Genomic DNA, 19386 nt, shown 5'->3' with positions numbered 1-19386 from the left:
ACTTTGTGACCTTCAATTTTTCTCCTTTATAAATAACACGTCCGCTGCACTCCCTCAGTAGCCATCGCCAATACTACTGTATTAAATGAATAGCAAAGTTACTGTTATTAAAAAGCAATACAAAAAAATTACCAAAAATTGGTATATTTCTAACTACTTTAGGGTTCATAAAAGCTGAGTATTCCATAATACATTGAAATAGTGTACTACTAAAATTGTCAGTAATGATCGTCAATACTCATGTATTAAATGAATAGCAAAATTAGTGTTACAAAAAAATTACCAAAAATTGGGATATTTCTAACTACTTTAGGGTTCATAAAATCTGAGTATTACATAATAGATTGAAATAGTGTGTGAGTAATACTCACATAAACACAAAATAAATAATAAATTTTATTACAAACAAACAAGTTTAACAATTATTTCGTCAAAACAAAGAATACAATGTATCAACATGAAACAAACAACAAATAATTATATAAAAAAACAACTTCATCAATATTAAACAAATTCCATTTATTAATCTCAAATACACAACAAATGTTATTAACAAAATTATATATTCTAAATAATAATACATAAATAAAATTTAATTAATCAACCATATAAAGAAAGAGTAAGAACGGTACCAATCACGTCCAATTAGTGAGTCAATCTCTTCAACTTTGTGGGTTATTGTATTAAGGACAGTAAAAAGGGGTATGTTCTTTTAATGATCGGTTTTTCCTAACTTTATAAAAATAAACATATATGAGTTTCCGCCCGTGCGCGGGAAGTCTTGGCGCGCAAAATTTCGGATGTTCAACATCCGAAATTTTGTAAGTGACAATACTAGCTGGCTGTTTTCGGATGTTGAGCATTCGAAATTTTCATAAATTCGGATGTTGAACATCCAAAAAAGGGTAAAAGTGTCTTTTTAAAAAAAATACGTTATGAAAGATAAAAAACAGACATATGAGTAATAACGGAAACTATTAAGTGTAACCATAATAACGTAAAGTATAAAGGATATATATGTAATTTTCCCAAGTTTCTATAAGGTGCCCACCTTATAGTGTACAAGTAATGCGTCTCTAAATTTACTTTTTTTGAAACATTTAGTTTTGATGTCAGAATCATTAAAAAAATCCATATTCAACTATAATTATAAATTTTAAAATTTTAAAAGTCCCACAGATGAAGCAAATCTATAAACACTTGAAAATATTGAAGATAGATGGTTTAGATAACTTGTTATAATATACACTAATTTGAGGATTCAAAATTATTTTTTTTTCTTAATATCCATACATCTAGAGGTCGATATGATCAATTGGAAAGTTTTTAACTTGAAAACAATTTTGTCTATTGGATTTTTTAGATGCCTTAAAAATGTATTTTTTTACACAAATTGAATCAAGATTAAATTTTGGGCTTGCATACTACATATTAAGACCCAAAAATTAATATAAAATAATATTTTCTAAAACTTAAAATGATCAAACTAACCTTGAATATTATAAAGGTAATTTGGTCAGTTTAAAATTTTAAAAATAATTTTTACTTTTTTTACGTTTTATGATAATTTTCACGCTAGATGCATAAAATTTAAGGTTAATACTACTTTTTTAAAAATTAAAATTTAGGTAATAATATATACCTTTAACCATTCAATTAAGATCCGATGGCTAGAAGCAATTTCAAGTTTCGTCCATTTTAGGTGACGAGTAAAAAGTTTATATAAGGTCGCACAAAAGGAAAATTGTTTCATACTGGTTGGATCGCATTTCTACATATAAGGTCTAGAAAGTATAAAACATCCATGTTAAAGAGGAATGCAAGTAGGTTTTCTTACTATAATTATTATTTCTAATTTTTAAAATATATTTTTTTTTTCATATTCATAATCTCCATTTTAGAGATTACATGTACTTAAAAATTAAGTATTAAAATCCATCTCAAAAAAATTGTTTATTAAGAGGCCCGTATTTCTACATATGCGGGATTGGGCGCGCAGTTTGTTCATTCATACTTTAAGGGAGTGAGTGGATGGATCAATCGCGTTATAGGCTGAGAGAGAGAGAGAGAGTGGGAGTTTTAGAGGGTTTGAGAGAGAGAGAGAGAGAGAGAGTGAGTAAGTTTACAGGGTTTCTTCATCAATTGCCCTGAGAGAGAGACTCATCAATTGCCCTGAGAGAGAGACTCATCAATTGCCCTGAGAGAGAGACGGGGGTTTAAAGGCTTTACGGAGCAATTGTAGACAGAGAGATGGATCCAGAAGCATTTCGTTCGAAAATGTCCGGTTTGGCCTTTGGAAATGTCATGGCTGCGGCGGCAAGAAACTATCAAAAGGTAGATCTTAACTCATTCTTACCCCTGCCTGATTGCATTCCATTAAATTTTTAGCAGAGGCAAATTTATTCCTTTTTAAAGACAATTCTTTTCAATTTCTCATTCTCAGATTGTATATTTTATTCTTTTGGATCCATCCGCTTCAAGTTATTTTTCATTTAATAAGATATATATGGCGCTTATTTATGTGTCGGAATTCTTCAATTTGACATGATGTATCAGTTGGTGTGGATATTTGTACCCATTACTTGTATCTTGATTGTGAATTGAAGTATTAATGGGTTTGGGATCAAAGATTTGTTCATCGATTTGTATTAATGTTTTGGTCTTTTTATTTGGGAAGCTGCATTGTTTAGTAAGAAATTAGGTTTTTTTACACTTAAAATTGGAGCCCAATTGTTGAATTTATAGGGATTGGGGATATCTAACTTTCATTTTGAAGCTATGGGTTTATATGAAACTTTTTTTAGGAGTGTATGTTTGAATGTATTGCTTATATTCTGTGATCTGTTCCTTAACATGCATTTGGCTGATGGCCACAATGTACTCATTTCCACCACAAATTGACTTGGACAAGGCGTAACACTTCAATCCATTCGGTCGATATGTTTCCCAAAATTCTACCTTATTTTTTAATGATGTTTACCAGTTTGAGATTTAGTACTAATCTAACAAATCATTTTTGAAACCTCGGCAGAAATATCAGTGGATCTTATGTTATCAGGTTTCCAAAGTTACACTGAGTATCCGATAGCCATTTAGGCAATAATATGAAAATGAACCGGAAGAAAATGAGGTTGAGGTGAGAACAAGTGTTTGTTTGCTCTTTCGAAGGTTACTGGAAGTATAGATAGCCAGCAAAAATCTTTGTATTTATAAAAGGGTGGCATTCTTGATCTTTTTACTTTTCCTTTGCATTGAGGACCCTGGTTGATGTTCTCTTGGCGCTTGTGGCTAGAATCCTTTGGCTCTCGGCCATAATGTGAGTTCTTACTGATTAGAGCCTATTAGGTGGTCAGCTATTTTTTGTACTAAGTTCTCTGAGGAAATTGTTTGTGATTGAGTGATGGAAAGAAAAGCGATAAATCATCAGGTGTTATGAATATCCTCTCGATGGCAAAGCCCACGAACTATTAACATCTTAATAGTCCTTGAGTCTTACTTGCATGTGAAAAATCTTCCTCATGAAATAGCAGCTGAAAAATACTTGGATGTGGAAATGCAAGGGAAAAGCTTACAACAATGACTACAATTATAATTGGTTGGAAAAGCATGAAGCAGTGGAGCTCTATTCTCCTAGAGCTCTTGGGTTATTTTCTTAGGAGGTATGATGAGCAGTATAGTTACCTTTACATATAGTTGAGGGGTCATGGTTTTCATAGTACTTAACTGCTTTCTTCCTTCCTTCATTTATAATGGAATTGACATCATTTAAGTACTAAGTAACCATGGGGTTTTGGTATTTTAACCAACTAAATCGGAATTTGAGAACGTTAACAAACTATCCCATCAATGGGGGAGTAATCATGAAATTTGAAATTTTTTTGTGTGGATTGTTATGGATTTTACTAACTCCGCCATTACTAGTCCCAAGCCGGTCATGGCTGTCACAACCCAAATAAAGGAGGAGAGTTGTGTTAGTTAGGGAACCAGTGTAAAACTTTGCCACATCTTTTCATGAAGCCTGAACCTATGGGTCTGACTAAGGGTATGGACCTTGATAGAGCAAAATGACATAACAGGATTCGTGTAGCCGACCTGCAATAGTTGGGATAAGGCTTGGATGATGATGATGATGGTTATTTTACTAAGTTGGGGACAGTTCTTTGTAATCTGCATTTTTCTGTTCTGCAGCAAGTGTTGTGGGAGTAATAATGGTATTTCCTAAATTAGAGATGGATTTTATGGAGGGACGTTCGTGGTTGTGAAACATAAACGTATGTTACTATGAGTTCTTGGGTGATTGTTAGGACAATATTTGTGAAGATGGGGTCAACGACTTTGTGAGGAATTTGAAGGTAATGGTGCAGAGTGAAGAGATGAGTATAGGGTAATAGGATAGAGAAGCCTTCCTAGAAGGGACTTGAACTCAATTTGGATCATATCAGAAAGGTAAACAGGTCAGAAGAGGGTTGTTCAGAGAACAAATGAGGAGGATCTGACATGTAAGGTCGCCGCGGCATGCAAAGTCAGGTCACAAAGAGAATGGACTCACCAGAAACATGAAATCATAGACCTACTTTATTGTTCTATCTTATGTCTAGTGGTTTCAAACCCTTAATCACTTCTGAAACAACAATGTAGAAACATAGATAAAACAATTTCTTTATTCAAAGGCATTAAAGAAGGTGGTTACTTATGGTGTATCATACACACCAATAAAGTAGTTTTTTTTTAAACAAAAGCATAAGCATCTAAGGCCATTGATGGTTGTGTTGCTTCAGCTCAAGCAAGAAGAAAGGTTCCAGTGCTAACCAAGTACACTGGCATTTGTAATTGTGTTCATAACCTAAGAGTTGATCATTTAATTCCTTGATTTGAATGATGCTGATTGCCAAAATTTTCTTTTTGCATCTTATGTTACAATTTGTTTGCCTTTACAGGAATTGCTTGCTCAGCAGAAGCCCCAGGCTTCTAGTGCGGCTGATCAAGAGGTTGATTTGGACGAACTAATGGACGTGAGTTAAATTTATGGAGGAATACCTTAATCATTTTATGATTCGTAAACAAAAGAAAGCATTTACAAACTGATCTAAAATCTCAGGATCCCGAGCTGGAGAGGTTACATGCTGACAGGATTGCAGCACTCAAGGTTCAATTTATTTTCTCATTCTCCTCAACTAATGTTTGTATTACTCATGTTTTATGCACTTATAAGCCTTCACATATGAAGATATGAAGACATAAATATCGGGACTTTCTTTCCTAGATACACAACTTGTTAAAAAACAGAAAGCTTTCTACAGAAAGAAGCTGAGAAGCGAGAAGCCCTACAAAGGAAGGGTCATGGAGAATGTCGAGAGGTAACAGAAGGGGATTTTTTGGGTGAAGTTACTGGAAGCGAGAAAGTAATTTGTCACTTCTACCATAAGGAGTTTTACCGTTGCAAGTAAGAGGGTGTCCTTTATTTCACCGCCCATTATGGCTTATCTTCTTCTCCCTTTTCACGAACGGGTTAGAAGGTAATTACTTGTCCAATCTTGACCGGTCTTTCTTATATGACCTCGTGTAGGATAGTAGATAAACATTTGAAGTCACTTGCTCCAAGGCATGTTGATACTAAGTTCATCAAGCTTGATGCAGAGGCTAGTTATCTAAACCTTCTTAATGGTTTTCTCTCCCTCCCCTGGGAAACTTACTGCTGCATTTTATCTGTGCAGAATGCTCCCTTCTTTGTTAACAAACTGGCAGTTAGAACTCTGCCTTGTGTCATATTGTTTAGGTGAGAGATTATTTTTCTGATTTTCTCTTGCTTTTAGTCCATTACCCTCCATGATTCATGTCCATATTTTCTGTAATCTTTGTATTCTTCTTATGTATCATTTTGTTTTTAATCTTTCTATGCTATTTATGCTTCAGAAGGAAATATGAGTTTTGGATAGTTTGGCTGCAGCTCTAAATTTTAGGTGGACTTTGATGGTGGGTTTTGTTATTGTGCTAGTTGTCTCTGTACAATGCCTCTTATTTTAATAAAGCTGGCATGTTTGGTGCCTGCCTGTCAATTCTCTGCACTGGGTTTGTGTTAGGCCTTAGATTGTGATTTGGTTTTAAAATAGTGCTGATTAGCACCGAATTTAGTATTTTCTCAAGCCTCTTGAATCATCATGAATTCAGGACTAAATCATATGCTTTTCTTACCTCTCAGAAAGGGCATTGCTGTAGATAGGCTGGTCGGTTTTCAAGATTTGGGTGGTAAAGATGATTTCACAACAAAAGCTCTTGAAAATCTTCTTATAAAGAAAGGTACTTATTGGAGTTTGCTTATTCGTTTGATGCATGAACTAGTATATAACTTTGAGCTGCTCGTTTCTTATTTATTTCTCTCTTCAACTCACCGATGGCTCACATTTTTATTTAGGGATAATAGAGGAAAATAAGGAAGACAAAGATGAAGATGAAGAAGTGAAAAGCAACCGAAGAACAGTTAGATCCTCTGCAGTTTATGACTCAGATTCCGATTGACGACTAGAAGGGGCTATCAGCAATCTCAGGGCAAAATGTAAATCTCACAAATGGTAGCTGAACCAATTCGATTCACATGTTTCTTCAATGGACAAACATAAGTCACCTTGTTTACATGTTTTCTTGAATGGACAAACATGAAATACCATGTCTCATGGATGATGCAATTGTGGTAAGGGGTAACCTGCCTGTTGTTACTTGTCTCATACCATGCCTCCTGATGGTTTAAGTTGTAACAGAATATTGAAGAAAGACAGTAGATGTTGTTGGTCCACTTGGTTGGAAATGTAGCTCATTTCATATAATCGTCATGAATTTATTTTCCCCAAACATTTTTAAACATGAGTTTTTTGGATTTCTTTTTTTGGTATTAATGAGTAAACGTGAGTTTTTTGGAGTTCTATTTTTGGTGGTAAGAGTTGAGATTGGTTATGCAGTCTCTTAGAAGCATTTGTGTTGTGTATTTGCATATGGGCATATGGGTCCATGAGACAGCAAACGGGTATGGAGAGTGAGTGAGTCTATGATTGGGCACTGTGAATTCGACAGAGATCGAGAGATCCTATACAGGTTCTACATGGGATAGTGGAAAAAGAAATGCCGTTTGCAACTTCTGTAATGGCTGATGTCATATTTTTTCTCTGTTGGGGCTACATGTGAGGTAGTGAAAAAAGATAGGAATTCCCTTCATGATAACCTACTGTAACTGGCCACTATCATTTTTTTCACTACGTGCGCTCTTTGGCCATGTTCGGACGTTTTGAAGAAGCCATATTGGAACTTTATGTTTTGGCAACCGCTATCTACGAGACCCCGGAACTGCCTCTGGCCATTAAGCAATGTTATATTCTCAAAATTGGGGAACACCACCTTAACTACAAGGAAATTGGAAATATATACTGCAAGACCATACCATTTGCTTTTAGTATAAGGTACTCACAATCATAATTGATTGTTAGATGTGAAATTGGATGAATCGGGGCGTGTAATTGATGCAGTATAAATTCCAAAATAATTTTTTTTTAACTCTGTGATATACCTCAAGCTGTTGGATTATTGTGAGCTCCTTGTACTAAAAGTGTTGGTTTTATAAGTATATAATCCCGAAGAAAATTTATTCCCAAGGCTCAAAGGTGGACATCATAATAGGATTGTTAGGCCTCTAAAAGTATTTATGGTGGGAATTGCTTATAGAGGCTCTCTATTTCAGTTTGATTTGAATCTCCACATCAGAAGATTACAAAGGGAAGAAGCTCCATCAAAACTAATATATTTAATTGTCTGTAGGAGTAGACTACTTCATTTAAGGTTAATATACTAAGCGTAATATTATTTTGTCAGCTACGTATTCGGTCCATAATAATTATGGGTGCGATTTGTACAGGGCCGAAGCTCTAAACAATCAAAGTAAAACGCATTTTCAAATAGTATGGAGAAATGTGGTTTCAATGCTGGAAATCTTTGTGATACCCTTAAAATATATTTTTATCTGTAATTATAAAATTTTATGCTTAAAAAAATAGTGTAGATCGAGCACATCTATGAAAATTTGAAAATCTTAAAAATTGACGGTCAAAAAGTGCATTAAAAGATACACTATTTCCAAAACTCGAAATCCACTTTTTTCTCATTTCCATGCATCTTGATGTCGAGATGATCAATTTGAGGATATTTGGGCGTCAAAACAATCTGTTCTAATGAAATTTTTGAGGTGCACTCTAATTTGATTGTTTAGAGCCACAGCTCTTTATAAAAAGATTTCTTTAATTATTTAACCTTCTATTTTTAATTATTTCGGGCTAAAAAATATAATTTTTAGCAAATTACTTTGGGTAAAGTAAAAACTTCTTTTCAAAAAGATAAAACTTATATACAAATTTGTTTGTAAGTTCATCTCAGAAATTTTTTTTTGAGAAACACTCGACCAACAAATAATTCATATAAAGCCACTTAATATAATAATAGAATCCCTGTTTTAAAGCCACTTACTTTCGTAGTCGTACATTACAGGAACTAAGTTTAGGCTTGAAATGCAATTTCAATACATCTCAAATTTTAGTTGTACCATTGAACTTCCATGACAAGGGAAGTGCTAATCTCAACAACCAATATTAATGGTAGTGGCCAGTAGCACCTCTTTTTCATCTTTAATGAGATAGTTTTATTTAGTCTGACCAACGGCATGCCTCTTAATAGAGTAGAATGGATTTTGTGTAACGCACCATAAACAGCTGATATTAAGATTGGATAACAGCTGGTATAAGGATTGGATGATAATGATGATGTGGCGAGATAGTATTTATTTTACATGGAAATTGTGGAAAAGTGTTCTTTACATTTTGATTGAAATCGTATGCTTAAACGAAAAGAATGATTAAATGGTGAGCTTGGGGCCTCAGCCCAAAAATATATGATAAGCCTTTATTTTTCCATATATCATATTATTGCGACCTCAAAAATCTGCAAAGCTTGTCCTGGAGAAAAAATGAAATTGAAGCCCTAAAAGTACGTCATTTGATCGCCATCTTAACATGCAATCTGTACTCTCCAATTCAATGGACCCAACTTCGGTCGGATTTGAACCATTTTTAGAGCTTCCTGCCCAATTTCTCAGAAGCGCAAATGGCTTTGCCATGGTTTAGACTAGACCTGTAAAGAAAAAGTAATAACAATATCTTAATCCTAAAACTCAAAAACTGACCCATTATCCCCGTGTATTCAAGAATGAAAACGCATCGACCTTCACTGAAATGCCAGACTTCCCCTCCAATCCCAAGGCACCCCTGATAACTCAGCCACGACCCACATGTTATCATAAAATTTAAAAAATTCTCAAAAGAAAAAAGATATTTCACATTCTTCCCCATAAATTGTCCCACATCATTCAACATAATACAACATGACCTAAATTCACACCCCCATCTCAAATTCCAAGAATAAGGGCAGAAGGCACAAACTACAGGCCATAGAAAAAATTCAAGCTCACCAAACCCGTGTTCAAATCCATGAACTCGCATCATAGTTATCGAGGAGCAATCCCACCATTGGGTTGAGACAGGATATGGCCATAGTACCCAATCATGTGAGGCTGACGCGGATGCTGATGCATCATGGCTGAGCCAGGTGGACCCGGTGGTGCAGGCCTAACCATTCCAACCATATGAGTCGGCAATGGAGGTGGAGGAGGTGGAGGCAAATTTGTCGCATAAGCATAAGGAACCATTGGTGCTTGAACATAATGTTGTTGTTGCTGTTGTTGTTGATGTTGTGGTTGTTGGGGAGGAGGTGTTTGGCCTTGGATAACAGGTACTTGTATTGTGAAATATGCGGTGCCCCCTGTGCTATCAGGAACTGGCATTGGTTTATCAAGCTTTGTTCGCTTCTCTGGGGGTTGAGAAGAAGCTGCTTCTTCAGCCGCAAAGGAGGAGAGGACAGAGGAGAGCATCTGAGCTGAAGAGGTTGAGGCTGCAAGCTTGGCTGCGACCTCAGCTGCTACCTCAGATGGAGTTTTTTGGGTGGTTGTTGATGGTGACAGATAGGTGAGGCTTGTTGGTTGATTGGTGGGGGTCGATGTGGCACGCGCTTGGGTGGGGACGGGGACCCCACCATTTAGGAGGCACTGCCGCATGTTGCTTGCTTGCTCACTTTGGGCATGTGCAACCTGCAACAGATAGATAATAGAGGCCGAGAATAAGTTTGAGACATGTCTAGGCAAGTATCTATTTTATTTTTATCAAAATATCTCATAATTGGCATTATACTCAACAGATGGACGTAGAGACAGAACAAGTTAAAGAGACAATATGACACACACATATGGGGAGTGATTTTATGTCACCATGTCATTGCAATATAATGAAATCACCAAAATAAAAGGGCATTTGTATAATAAAGTACTTGGAACTTTACTTCATAATTTCCTTGTCTTTTCGTGAAAATATCAACAATACCCTCTCTAATGACAAAATTGTCCTTGTTCATTCTATAGAATTACAGATGCACATAAAAAGTCCATAAGAAAAAGTTGTTTTAATGTTGTAAAACCCTCTAATTGATCATCTCAAAGTTGAGATGTATGACTATGAAAGAAAAAAAAGATTTTGAGTCCCAGAAATAGTGCATCTTGCAATACATTATCTAGACCATCCATTTTCAAGATTTTCATATATTTACAGATCTGTTAGATTTTAACCATTTTTGGAGTTTAAAATTTTATAATTAGATATGAAAATAGATTTTGAGATAATCCTAAGAATTTTTTCACCAAAATTTAAAGTAAAATTTGGAGGTGCGCCTTAATTGGATTGTTTATGGTTCCAACCTTATAGAAACCACACCCATATTTAAAAGAACAACTATGGTAATTCTAACACACACACACACAGAGAGAGAGAGAGAGAGAGAGAGAGAGAGAGAGAGAGAGAGAGAGAGAGAGAGAGAGAGAGAGAGAGAGAGAGAGAGAGAGAGAGCATTTATGAAATTTGTTTCTGAAAAGAATCTTGTTTCCTTAACACTTCAAAAATTACTAGAGACTGAGAATATCCTCCAGATAACTAGCTCTCCATATACCCAACACCCTAGAAGCAAGAGAGTCAACAATCTCATTAGCCCGTCCGGAACGTAACTCAACTTACTATAATAGAGCTATTAGAATACAATCCTTGGTTTCTTCAAACTACCGAAAATTCTTTAGAACTATAAGACTTTGCTTTCAACCTTTGGAAGATTTTAAATGCTGGTTTTTCTCTTCATATACCCAACACCCTAGGAGCAAGAGAGTCAACACTCTCATTAGCCTGTCCAGAGTGTAACTCAACGTACCACAATAGAGCTATTAGAATACAATCCTTGGTTTCTTTCAAACTATCAAAAAATCTCTCGAGAACTATAAAACTTTGCTTTCGAGCTTGGAAGATTTAAATGTTGGTTTTTGTAAAAGCAAGTAGGCTCTGATATTTTGGCACCAAGTATTTGTAGGAAAGGAGGTGACGCATATTATAAACTAAAAGACCTAAGCATCACTTCGACCTGTTGGGTACAAAATGATGTGTCTGAACCCTATATAGTTCCATCAAACATCCTTTGTTGTTTCCATCTGCCTCCTTTAAGTCAACAGGTATTATAAGGATGACAGGTGTTTTCCTGCTACCTTATTGCATTTCCCCATCCCGCACAGTTTTCCGGTTTGATGAATCAATTTCCAATCTTAACATCAATATCCGACACACCCAGCTTTCATACCATGCCACATTAGGCAACCACGGTGCCAATTTACTGAAGAGGACAAGGAGACAAGCCTCGGGCTAGCTTATCAAAACGAAAAATGATCTTACAACCCCAGATTTGACATTGATACTAATAAAAACAGCGTTATAAATAGACCTCCATTTTATAGAAGCTATTGTGACTAGTAATTGATCTTGTGGGTCATTCCTCACTCAGGTAAAAGTCAATGAAACCATAACTAACAGATTGACTGCACTAGCCTGAAGTCCCAATACCAGCACCATATAAGATCTATTGAACTGAAAAGGACATCTTCAATAAATAAATAATTTCTTCAATAGAACAAAAACCAGTTGGAGATAGCCCATTGATGTTTTCAACTTATATTAGTGCAAATGCCAGATGCTATTGATTCAATTCTCCCAAAACAGTTCTCTAGTGACTCTTATTTGATTTCAACACAATGCATGATTAAAAAAAAAGTCATTACAAGCACAAACATATTTTCTGGCACAATTACGCATGGAGATAAGCCAGTTGCAAAATGAACACGACAATTGTTTGTTTTTCGGGTAGATCAGCAATGGGTTTCAAACATGGCACGTACTGTTGGTATGACATAACCAATCAAGACCATGCATGAATCGCAAAATGAACGCAACCTAGTCAAACAACACAGACTCTGAATAAACAATCATCTAGACTGTATAGGAACATGTAGAGACCCTCCACATGGTGTGGGGTTTGAGCCCCTGAGCATCACCCAATGATAAAAGCTGCTCATCAAAAAAAAGAAATCTATGAAGAAGACAATCTCCAAGAGCGCAATCTCCAAGAAAGAATGGACATAAAAAGACTGACCTGCAATTGTGTGCGAACATGCTCCAGTTTAGATTCCTGACCAAATTGATTCAGTGAGAAGTGAGAACATCAAACTTGACAGAACTCTATTTCATAAATGCAAAACAAAATTTTCGGTCTGATCACAAATAATGTAACAGATTCTACAAAAAGAAAATATAACTATTTATTTAATCCCAAACCTGGTCATTGAGTGCTTCTCTTAACTGAGACACCAAAGCAGCTCTATTTGATTCAACCGTTTCAAGTTGCTCAATGCATTGTTTTAAAAGGGTTTCTTGTTCCTGTAGCTCATTAGCCAAGGTAGTACGTTGTGGATCACCACCTGGAAAAAATAAGAGTAAAATTGCCATCTTTAAACAGCACACCCAGAATATCTTCAGATGTTTGTGTAAACCAGCTGAGCTCATAATGTTTTAGCTATAAATAGCCCCGAGTTGTTTATCTACAGATTGCAAGAGGTTCAGAACAGTAGCAAAAGAGAGGTTGCCTTGAGTAGCAGTTGACATTTTGCTTCAAACATGAACATAGAACATGATTTATAAGAAAGATTGAAGAAAGAAAAGCAGAGAGAAGTCAAGATTTTCAGATAACACTCCACAACACAAAAGGCACAATCCAGAGACCACAACGTTATGCAGAGCAGGACAAGAGCCAAAAGACAAACAGCAACCAAAGAGCGTATAATTGTCCTAAAATCCTTACCTTGCACACAAGCATTGTCAACATCCTTCTCCATCTTTCCCACTCGCCGAACCGCAGTCTTGCATTTATTTAGAGCCGTCTCTTCATTGGCATGTTCATTGTGCACAGACTGAAACGCTGATACTATTTTCTCTGGGGTACCTCCAATAGCCAATTTCTGGTACAAAAAGAAGTGAAAAGTGAGCTTTATCTGAAAGTCTTAACATAGAATAGAAAAATGATCATGTGATAAAGTAGCTTATATTGCTAACCATCAAAAATAAAAATAAAATAAAAAAAATAGAGCTCAAAATGAAAATAGAAAACTACTGTAGAAATATATGCATGAAGAAGGTAGTAAGACCCTCAAGAAGAGGAGTTCAAAGTGGGTCAATTCCTTACAATTTTTATGGAATGCGGATCTCTTCTTACTATCCGTACTGAACGTGAACTCTTGGAATTAAGCTCCAGAGGAGGAGGAGGATCTTTTCCAAGCATGTCTTCCTTGAGGTTCTTCCCACGAGATCCAAATACTTTCCTTTCTTCCCAGATATTAACCTATAAATGTTTTTCAAGCACCAGTTTGATGTCAGTCATGCTACTCTTAACAACTCGGCACCTTAGCATAGAAACTTTTATGCAACTTAACCAGCTATCCACTCAACCATAGACTCTAGGCTGACTTACAGGATTGTCTATCTTACAGAAAACTCAACTACATAACTGCATGTGAATCAGCATACACAACACACAACACACAACAGACGCAGCAGGTAAAACGATGACAAAATGTCACAGCCTATGAGATGTTTCATTTTGGATGACTATCATAGGTAAGGAAACATGGGTCCATCATAAAACTTCTAACCATATATTCCTATCAGAATAGCGGCAGACCGAGTTATTGCTGTGTTCATTTCATTGTAAAAGTGTATTGAATGAACACCCAAGTGTAGCATCTAATAAACGCAAAGATCAACGAATGGTGTCTTCCATCAAGTGATAATTTTCTATGGTTCCATCAACACACCCTTAAATATGAAAATGGTTACCAAACTTTGAGCACTTCTCAGGAGAAAAATTCTAGAAAGGAAATGATAGGGACAATGTGGATAAACAAGAACTTAAGCCATTGATACGAGATGCCGTAAAGCTCTAGCAACCACTAGATCTCACAATTGAAGAAACTAGTAGTCATGTACACTAGATTTCGTAACTCAGAAAATTAATAGTCATTTACACTTGAGTGTACAACAGAAGAAATGAGGAGAACTATACCAGTCTGGACACCACAACCTTTCCATGGTCACCGCCATTTTCAATGACGTACTTGAGGGCTGCAGGGAGAACCTTCCAAAACTCAACCACAAACTCATTTCCTTTGCGCCTGCTATTCTGCAAGATGTCATTTGCAAGATAGAGGAAAGGAACCCGATGCTCTTTGAGAGAATTATTAAACTGCTTCTCCCATGTTTCCACTACCTGCTTTGCCTTCTTTCGGTGAAAAATACACCAATGTGATAATGCTGGGTTTTGAGTCAAGGCAAGAAACTCTACATAAACAACTAAACTTGAAGGCTTACTCATAAAGAATGGGATTCTACGAGATTTAAGCCATATTACGCCATACAAAGATAATTGTATAGAGCCATAAATAAAAGAACAACTACCATGAATTCCGAAAAATGTAAAAAAGAAAAGAATGAAAGAGGAACATAATAATCTATATTTGTATGTGTTGTGTATACGGGGTCTGTCGGGGTACAAGAGGGGGGCGGGGGGGGGGGGGGGGTTGTTGAGCATTTTAGCTAGCATTTCTTTTTTTTTTAACTAAGCACTCTGTAGAATCCAATTATCATTCATTTTGTTTTCTTGTAACTGGTGTTTATCATTGAAGACATTGGAAAGTTTATTGATTCATATAAATGATCAAAGGCCGAGTGTTTCAAATGAGAAAGTAAACGCAGAGGAAGAAGCAAGTAAGAATATTTTTCTTCTTTATCAATAAAACGAGTCATGATTTTGAGACAACTGCCAATGATTGACTGGCAATAGAGATTGTTAAATGACAGAACAAATTGAATGGCTGTACAGGTGAACCTTCAGGACAAAGTTTACGGGATTGATAAAACCATGGTAGCAGTAAATTTCCTGTCCATTTCGTCAACTTTTTCTTGTCTTTCTGCAAACACCAACAAGAACAGCTTTGATCCATAGAAAACTTTTGGCAAGTTCAAGAAGCTTCTCCTTTTCTATAATACTAAGATTTAATCGAATAGATAATCGCCATCTCAATAGAACAGTACTTTGGTCAATACTTTGGTTGTAGGAAGAACAATGGCTCCATGTTAAAGAAAAAGCATCTTGTTAGGATCCAACCAATCGTAATATTATGTATAAATGTCGAAATTCTCCTTGTCAGATTTGAATCTGTTCATCATATGAGAAGAAAGCTTGTTACTTACATGGCAAAACTTAAACAAGGGTTCTAGAGCGAAGACTGCACAGTTCTTGAGTAGTAGCTCTGAGTTCGGATGGCTAGTTTATACTCCAACTACCAAGACAGATCCTCGTGAAAAGAGGACAAAAACTGCGAATTTGCACTTACTCACAAATAAAGGGCTGGGGAACTACAAAGCTTGTGTGGACTTAAGATGACAAAACCCTTCAAGCCTTTGGATTACAGTGAGAACAGATGTGCACCTCACTAACTCACAAAAAGAGCATGCAAATCAAGCTGGCAACCACAAAACCGCTCCTGTAAGGCATGAGACGTGCACCTCACATGCAATTGGTAGTTTCTTGCACCTCTTGTTAAACTTGAAACAAATGACGTACAGCATGACCCAGAGATATATACTTTGAAGTAAATTCCATTTCACTTGACTACCATGGTCGGATTGGCTCCCAATTCTCATAACAAAAATCTTGGATCACAGATAAATTACACCAATCAATTATTCCCCTGATGTGACAAATTCTCACAACATTCCCCATTGTGCTCTTATGCAAATAAAGCTTATTCATAAACACCACAGTGACACTGTCCATGAATATATTGACCAACTCTCAAAACTGTACAGATAATTAGCTATCAAAAACTCAAACGAGAGGATAATGCATACAGTTAACGCTGGGAGTTACAGAAAACGCTATCGTGGAGCTCCATCTCGAATCATAAATTTTATGAATAGTGCTCATAATCAAATAGTCAATGGTGTACCATCATACTAAGCAAATAATGTTGCATATAACAATTCTGGGGTATTTAGGCCCAAACTACAGGTCGTTTCTTAGTTTAATCTACTTAGAGAAATGAATTCATAAGAAGCAACAAGATCTAGTCCAATAAAAATAAATACATGTGATATAAGGATACTTTCAATGCTCTGTTGTGAATTGTTGAGCTTGGAAAGCTTATCAGCCAATATCTGTTCATTAAATACACTATTCATTCCGCCTTTCCAAATGCTCTTTTCATATACCTAAAAGCTCCCTGTGTTAGACAGTCATAATTAGAGACAATAATATTTTTCAGATAACAGAAACTAAGTTCTTGATCACATAAATATAACAACAAGAAAGAACAAAAATAGGACATAGGAATAATAACTTTCAAAACAATAGTTATTTACTCTTTATTAACCGCCAAATTCAAAATAAAAGATAAGATATAGATAAAGGGAAAAAAAAATCCCGCACAACGTGGAACAGGTACCATACCTTAGAAATTGGCCAGGACATTCTATGATGAAACAACAACCTTTTTTTTTATCACTAAAATTAAATAATAAACTTTGTTTATCATTTTGACGAAAGAAGAATGAATGCTTGAATCATAAACTTTCTTTAATAAACTTTCTTTATAATTACATGGGGGAATGGGCTCTAGGCTAGGTGGACTACGATTCGAACTGGACTTCTTGAATTCCATTCGAACTGGACTACGATTCTCATTACTTCAATCAGGCGCTGCAGAGAATCATTTCATATTTTGAACAAGATTTGGTACGTATACTCAGAAAAAGATGAAGAACATAAGCAATAAATTTGCACATAAATGGCCAAAAGGATCACATATCCTAGTTCAAGTACTTAGGAGAAGCAGATTCATATCAATCAACAGGTTTGCCATCAATAATTGATGTATTGAATAAATATGAATTGAACATAGTATATATATGTATATATATATATATAACAAAAAAGGGTAAAAGAGTGGGAAAATTTACCAGAAAAAGAATGCGACAAATATAAAGAAAATAACATAGAATTTGTGAAGAGCAGGCAAAAAGAGCAAAGATCCAGTACGATTAGGGCAAAATACTGGAAGAGAAAATAAGCAAAGTTATTGTGCGCACCTGTTCTGGTTCACTTTGTGTTCTGCTGAAATAAAGCTGCAAACCCTAGTTTTGCAAGTGAAAGTAGAGAAGAGGTAGACAGAGAGAGAAATCAGAGATGTTAGGGGGGCTTACAAGAAATGAAACTGATACAGAAGGGGTTAGAGAGAGAGAGAGAGAGAGAGAGAAATCAGAGATGTTAGGGGGCTTACAAGTTATGAAACTAATAAAGGAGGGGTTAGAGAGAGTTATTTTGGGAACTCACAAGTAATGAAAGCGAAACATGGGGGTCCTGGAATTGGATTTAAGGTTCATTAGCGTTCACGTGCACCGCTGCGTCCTACTCCTAGATGCTCTCCTGCGAAGATTTAGGTATGTACTAATTGCAGCAGCAAGACCACGTTCGAGCCACCATGCGCACCACCACGCGTGCGTTTCTGAGTGAATGTGACTGTGACTGTGAATGTTACAAAGGGAAGAGAGAGAGGTGGGAGTAGAAAGTGCAAATGCTTTTGTTGTGATAGAGCGGTGGGAACGAGCACAATAGAGACACAGGATGTGATTACCAAGGAGAGAGAGAGAGAAGCGGGGACTACCAAAGATACTAAATATTAGGCCAAAGATATAATATTATGCCAAAATATTTTGTACTCCCGCCGGAGTACAGTATTCATCAATGTTTTCGGATTCGTTTCGGAGTCTTCCTCAGGTTGATGAAAAAAATGAAGCTATTCAGTGCTTCGGCCGATTCGAAAGAAGACTTTGGATTTTTTTTTAATTTGGTATAAATAAATTAAATATTTATATATAGAATATATATAAGTAATGAAAAAAAATAAAAATAAAAAATATATATATATTAAAAAATACATTTATAGAGCTATTTCTTTGATTGCCATAGCATATCCAAAGCAAACCCGAAGTGGTTCGAATTTGACCGAAACAGCTCAAAACGGTCCGAATCTGGCCAAAGCAAAACGAATTTGATAACATTGATAGTCATTACTCCTATGATATAATATATGCTGAAACTACCTTTTTAGATTTCAAATTTTGGATACGTAATTTATACGGGCCATAAAGTAATTTTAATAATAAAGTAAAATAAATCTCCATATACTAAAAATAATAATGCTTCAAGATTGAATAGAGGCTGTTCAATTTTTTAAGAACTAGATATGAGTTTCACATAACTCAAAATTCAAAGTTTTATTTTAAAAATAATCGTCTAGTAGTTCTTACGTGGCTCTCAAAGTTTTAGAATAACATAATATTTTCAAATAGGTGTTTGCGTGAGGGAGTAGCTACATAGTATGATCCTACAAAACCATATAGTATAGGTGCTAAGGTTGGTGAAGCAACACTTGCCCCTAATCCCTCACTCAAACGATGGGAGCATTTTTTCAATATAAAATTTTTGGAAACCACCTAAGAATTACTAAATGATTTTTTTCAAAAAAAATTGAATTTTGACTTTTTATAACATGTAGATCTCGCGCTTCAAAAATTGGACGGTCTATGTTCAATCTTGCTATATATATTGTAGGAAAAATCTTGGGTGAACCTACTAGATCATGGAATAGTATAAACCCAACAGGTCAGATTGAATCTGGACCGATCTGATGATCACGGATATCCGATAGTGTTTGAATTTTAATTTTTTTTCTACAAATCTAAATCACTTGAACTTTGGAGCATGTGTACATAAAAATTAGGTGAATCTTCAAAAAATATCAAAAAAATATTTTACATGAAATAA

General features: G+C 35.6%; 2 protein-coding genes across 2 annotated transcripts; one reads left to right on the top strand and one right to left on the bottom strand.

Moving 5' to 3' along the window:
- Positions 1-2071: 2071 nt before the first annotated feature.
- Positions 2072-6846, top strand: LOC18422149 (thioredoxin domain-containing protein PLP3B). The gene is made up of 8 exons (XM_006826952.4): positions 2072-2334; positions 4938-5012; positions 5099-5146; positions 5301-5443; positions 5567-5639; positions 5715-5776; positions 6200-6297; positions 6413-6846. Exons 1-8 carry the CDS (start codon positions 2251-2253, stop codon positions 6514-6516), a joined length of 687 nt encoding a protein of 228 aa, XP_006827015.1. The 5' UTR covers positions 2072-2250; the 3' UTR covers positions 6517-6846.
- A 2499-nt stretch (positions 6847-9345) lies between these two features.
- On the bottom strand, positions 9346-18097 carry LOC18422130 (ENTH/VHS family protein). The gene is made up of 9 exons (XM_006826951.4): positions 17893-18097; positions 17649-17693; positions 16667-16783; positions 14566-14813; positions 13690-13845; positions 13309-13465; positions 12786-12928; positions 12604-12639; positions 9346-10177 (listed from the first exon to the last, which is right to left on the bottom strand). The coding sequence occupies exons 3-9, from the start codon at positions 16740-16742 to the stop codon at positions 9539-9541; spliced, it is 1455 nt and encodes a 484-aa protein (XP_006827014.1). The 5' UTR covers positions 16743-16783; positions 17649-17693; positions 17893-18097; the 3' UTR covers positions 9346-9538.
- Positions 18098-19386: the final 1289 nt, after the last annotated feature.

The sequence above is a fragment of the Amborella trichopoda genome, chromosome 4, assembly GCF_054954075.1.
Source record: "Amborella trichopoda isolate Santa Cruz 75 chromosome 4, AtrichopodaSantaCruz75HAP2 v2.0, whole genome shotgun sequence".
Taxonomy (NCBI): domain Eukaryota; kingdom Viridiplantae; phylum Streptophyta; class Magnoliopsida; order Amborellales; family Amborellaceae; genus Amborella; species Amborella trichopoda.
Note: the sequence above shows the minus strand (reverse complement) of the source record. Positions and strands in the feature narration are given on the sequence as shown.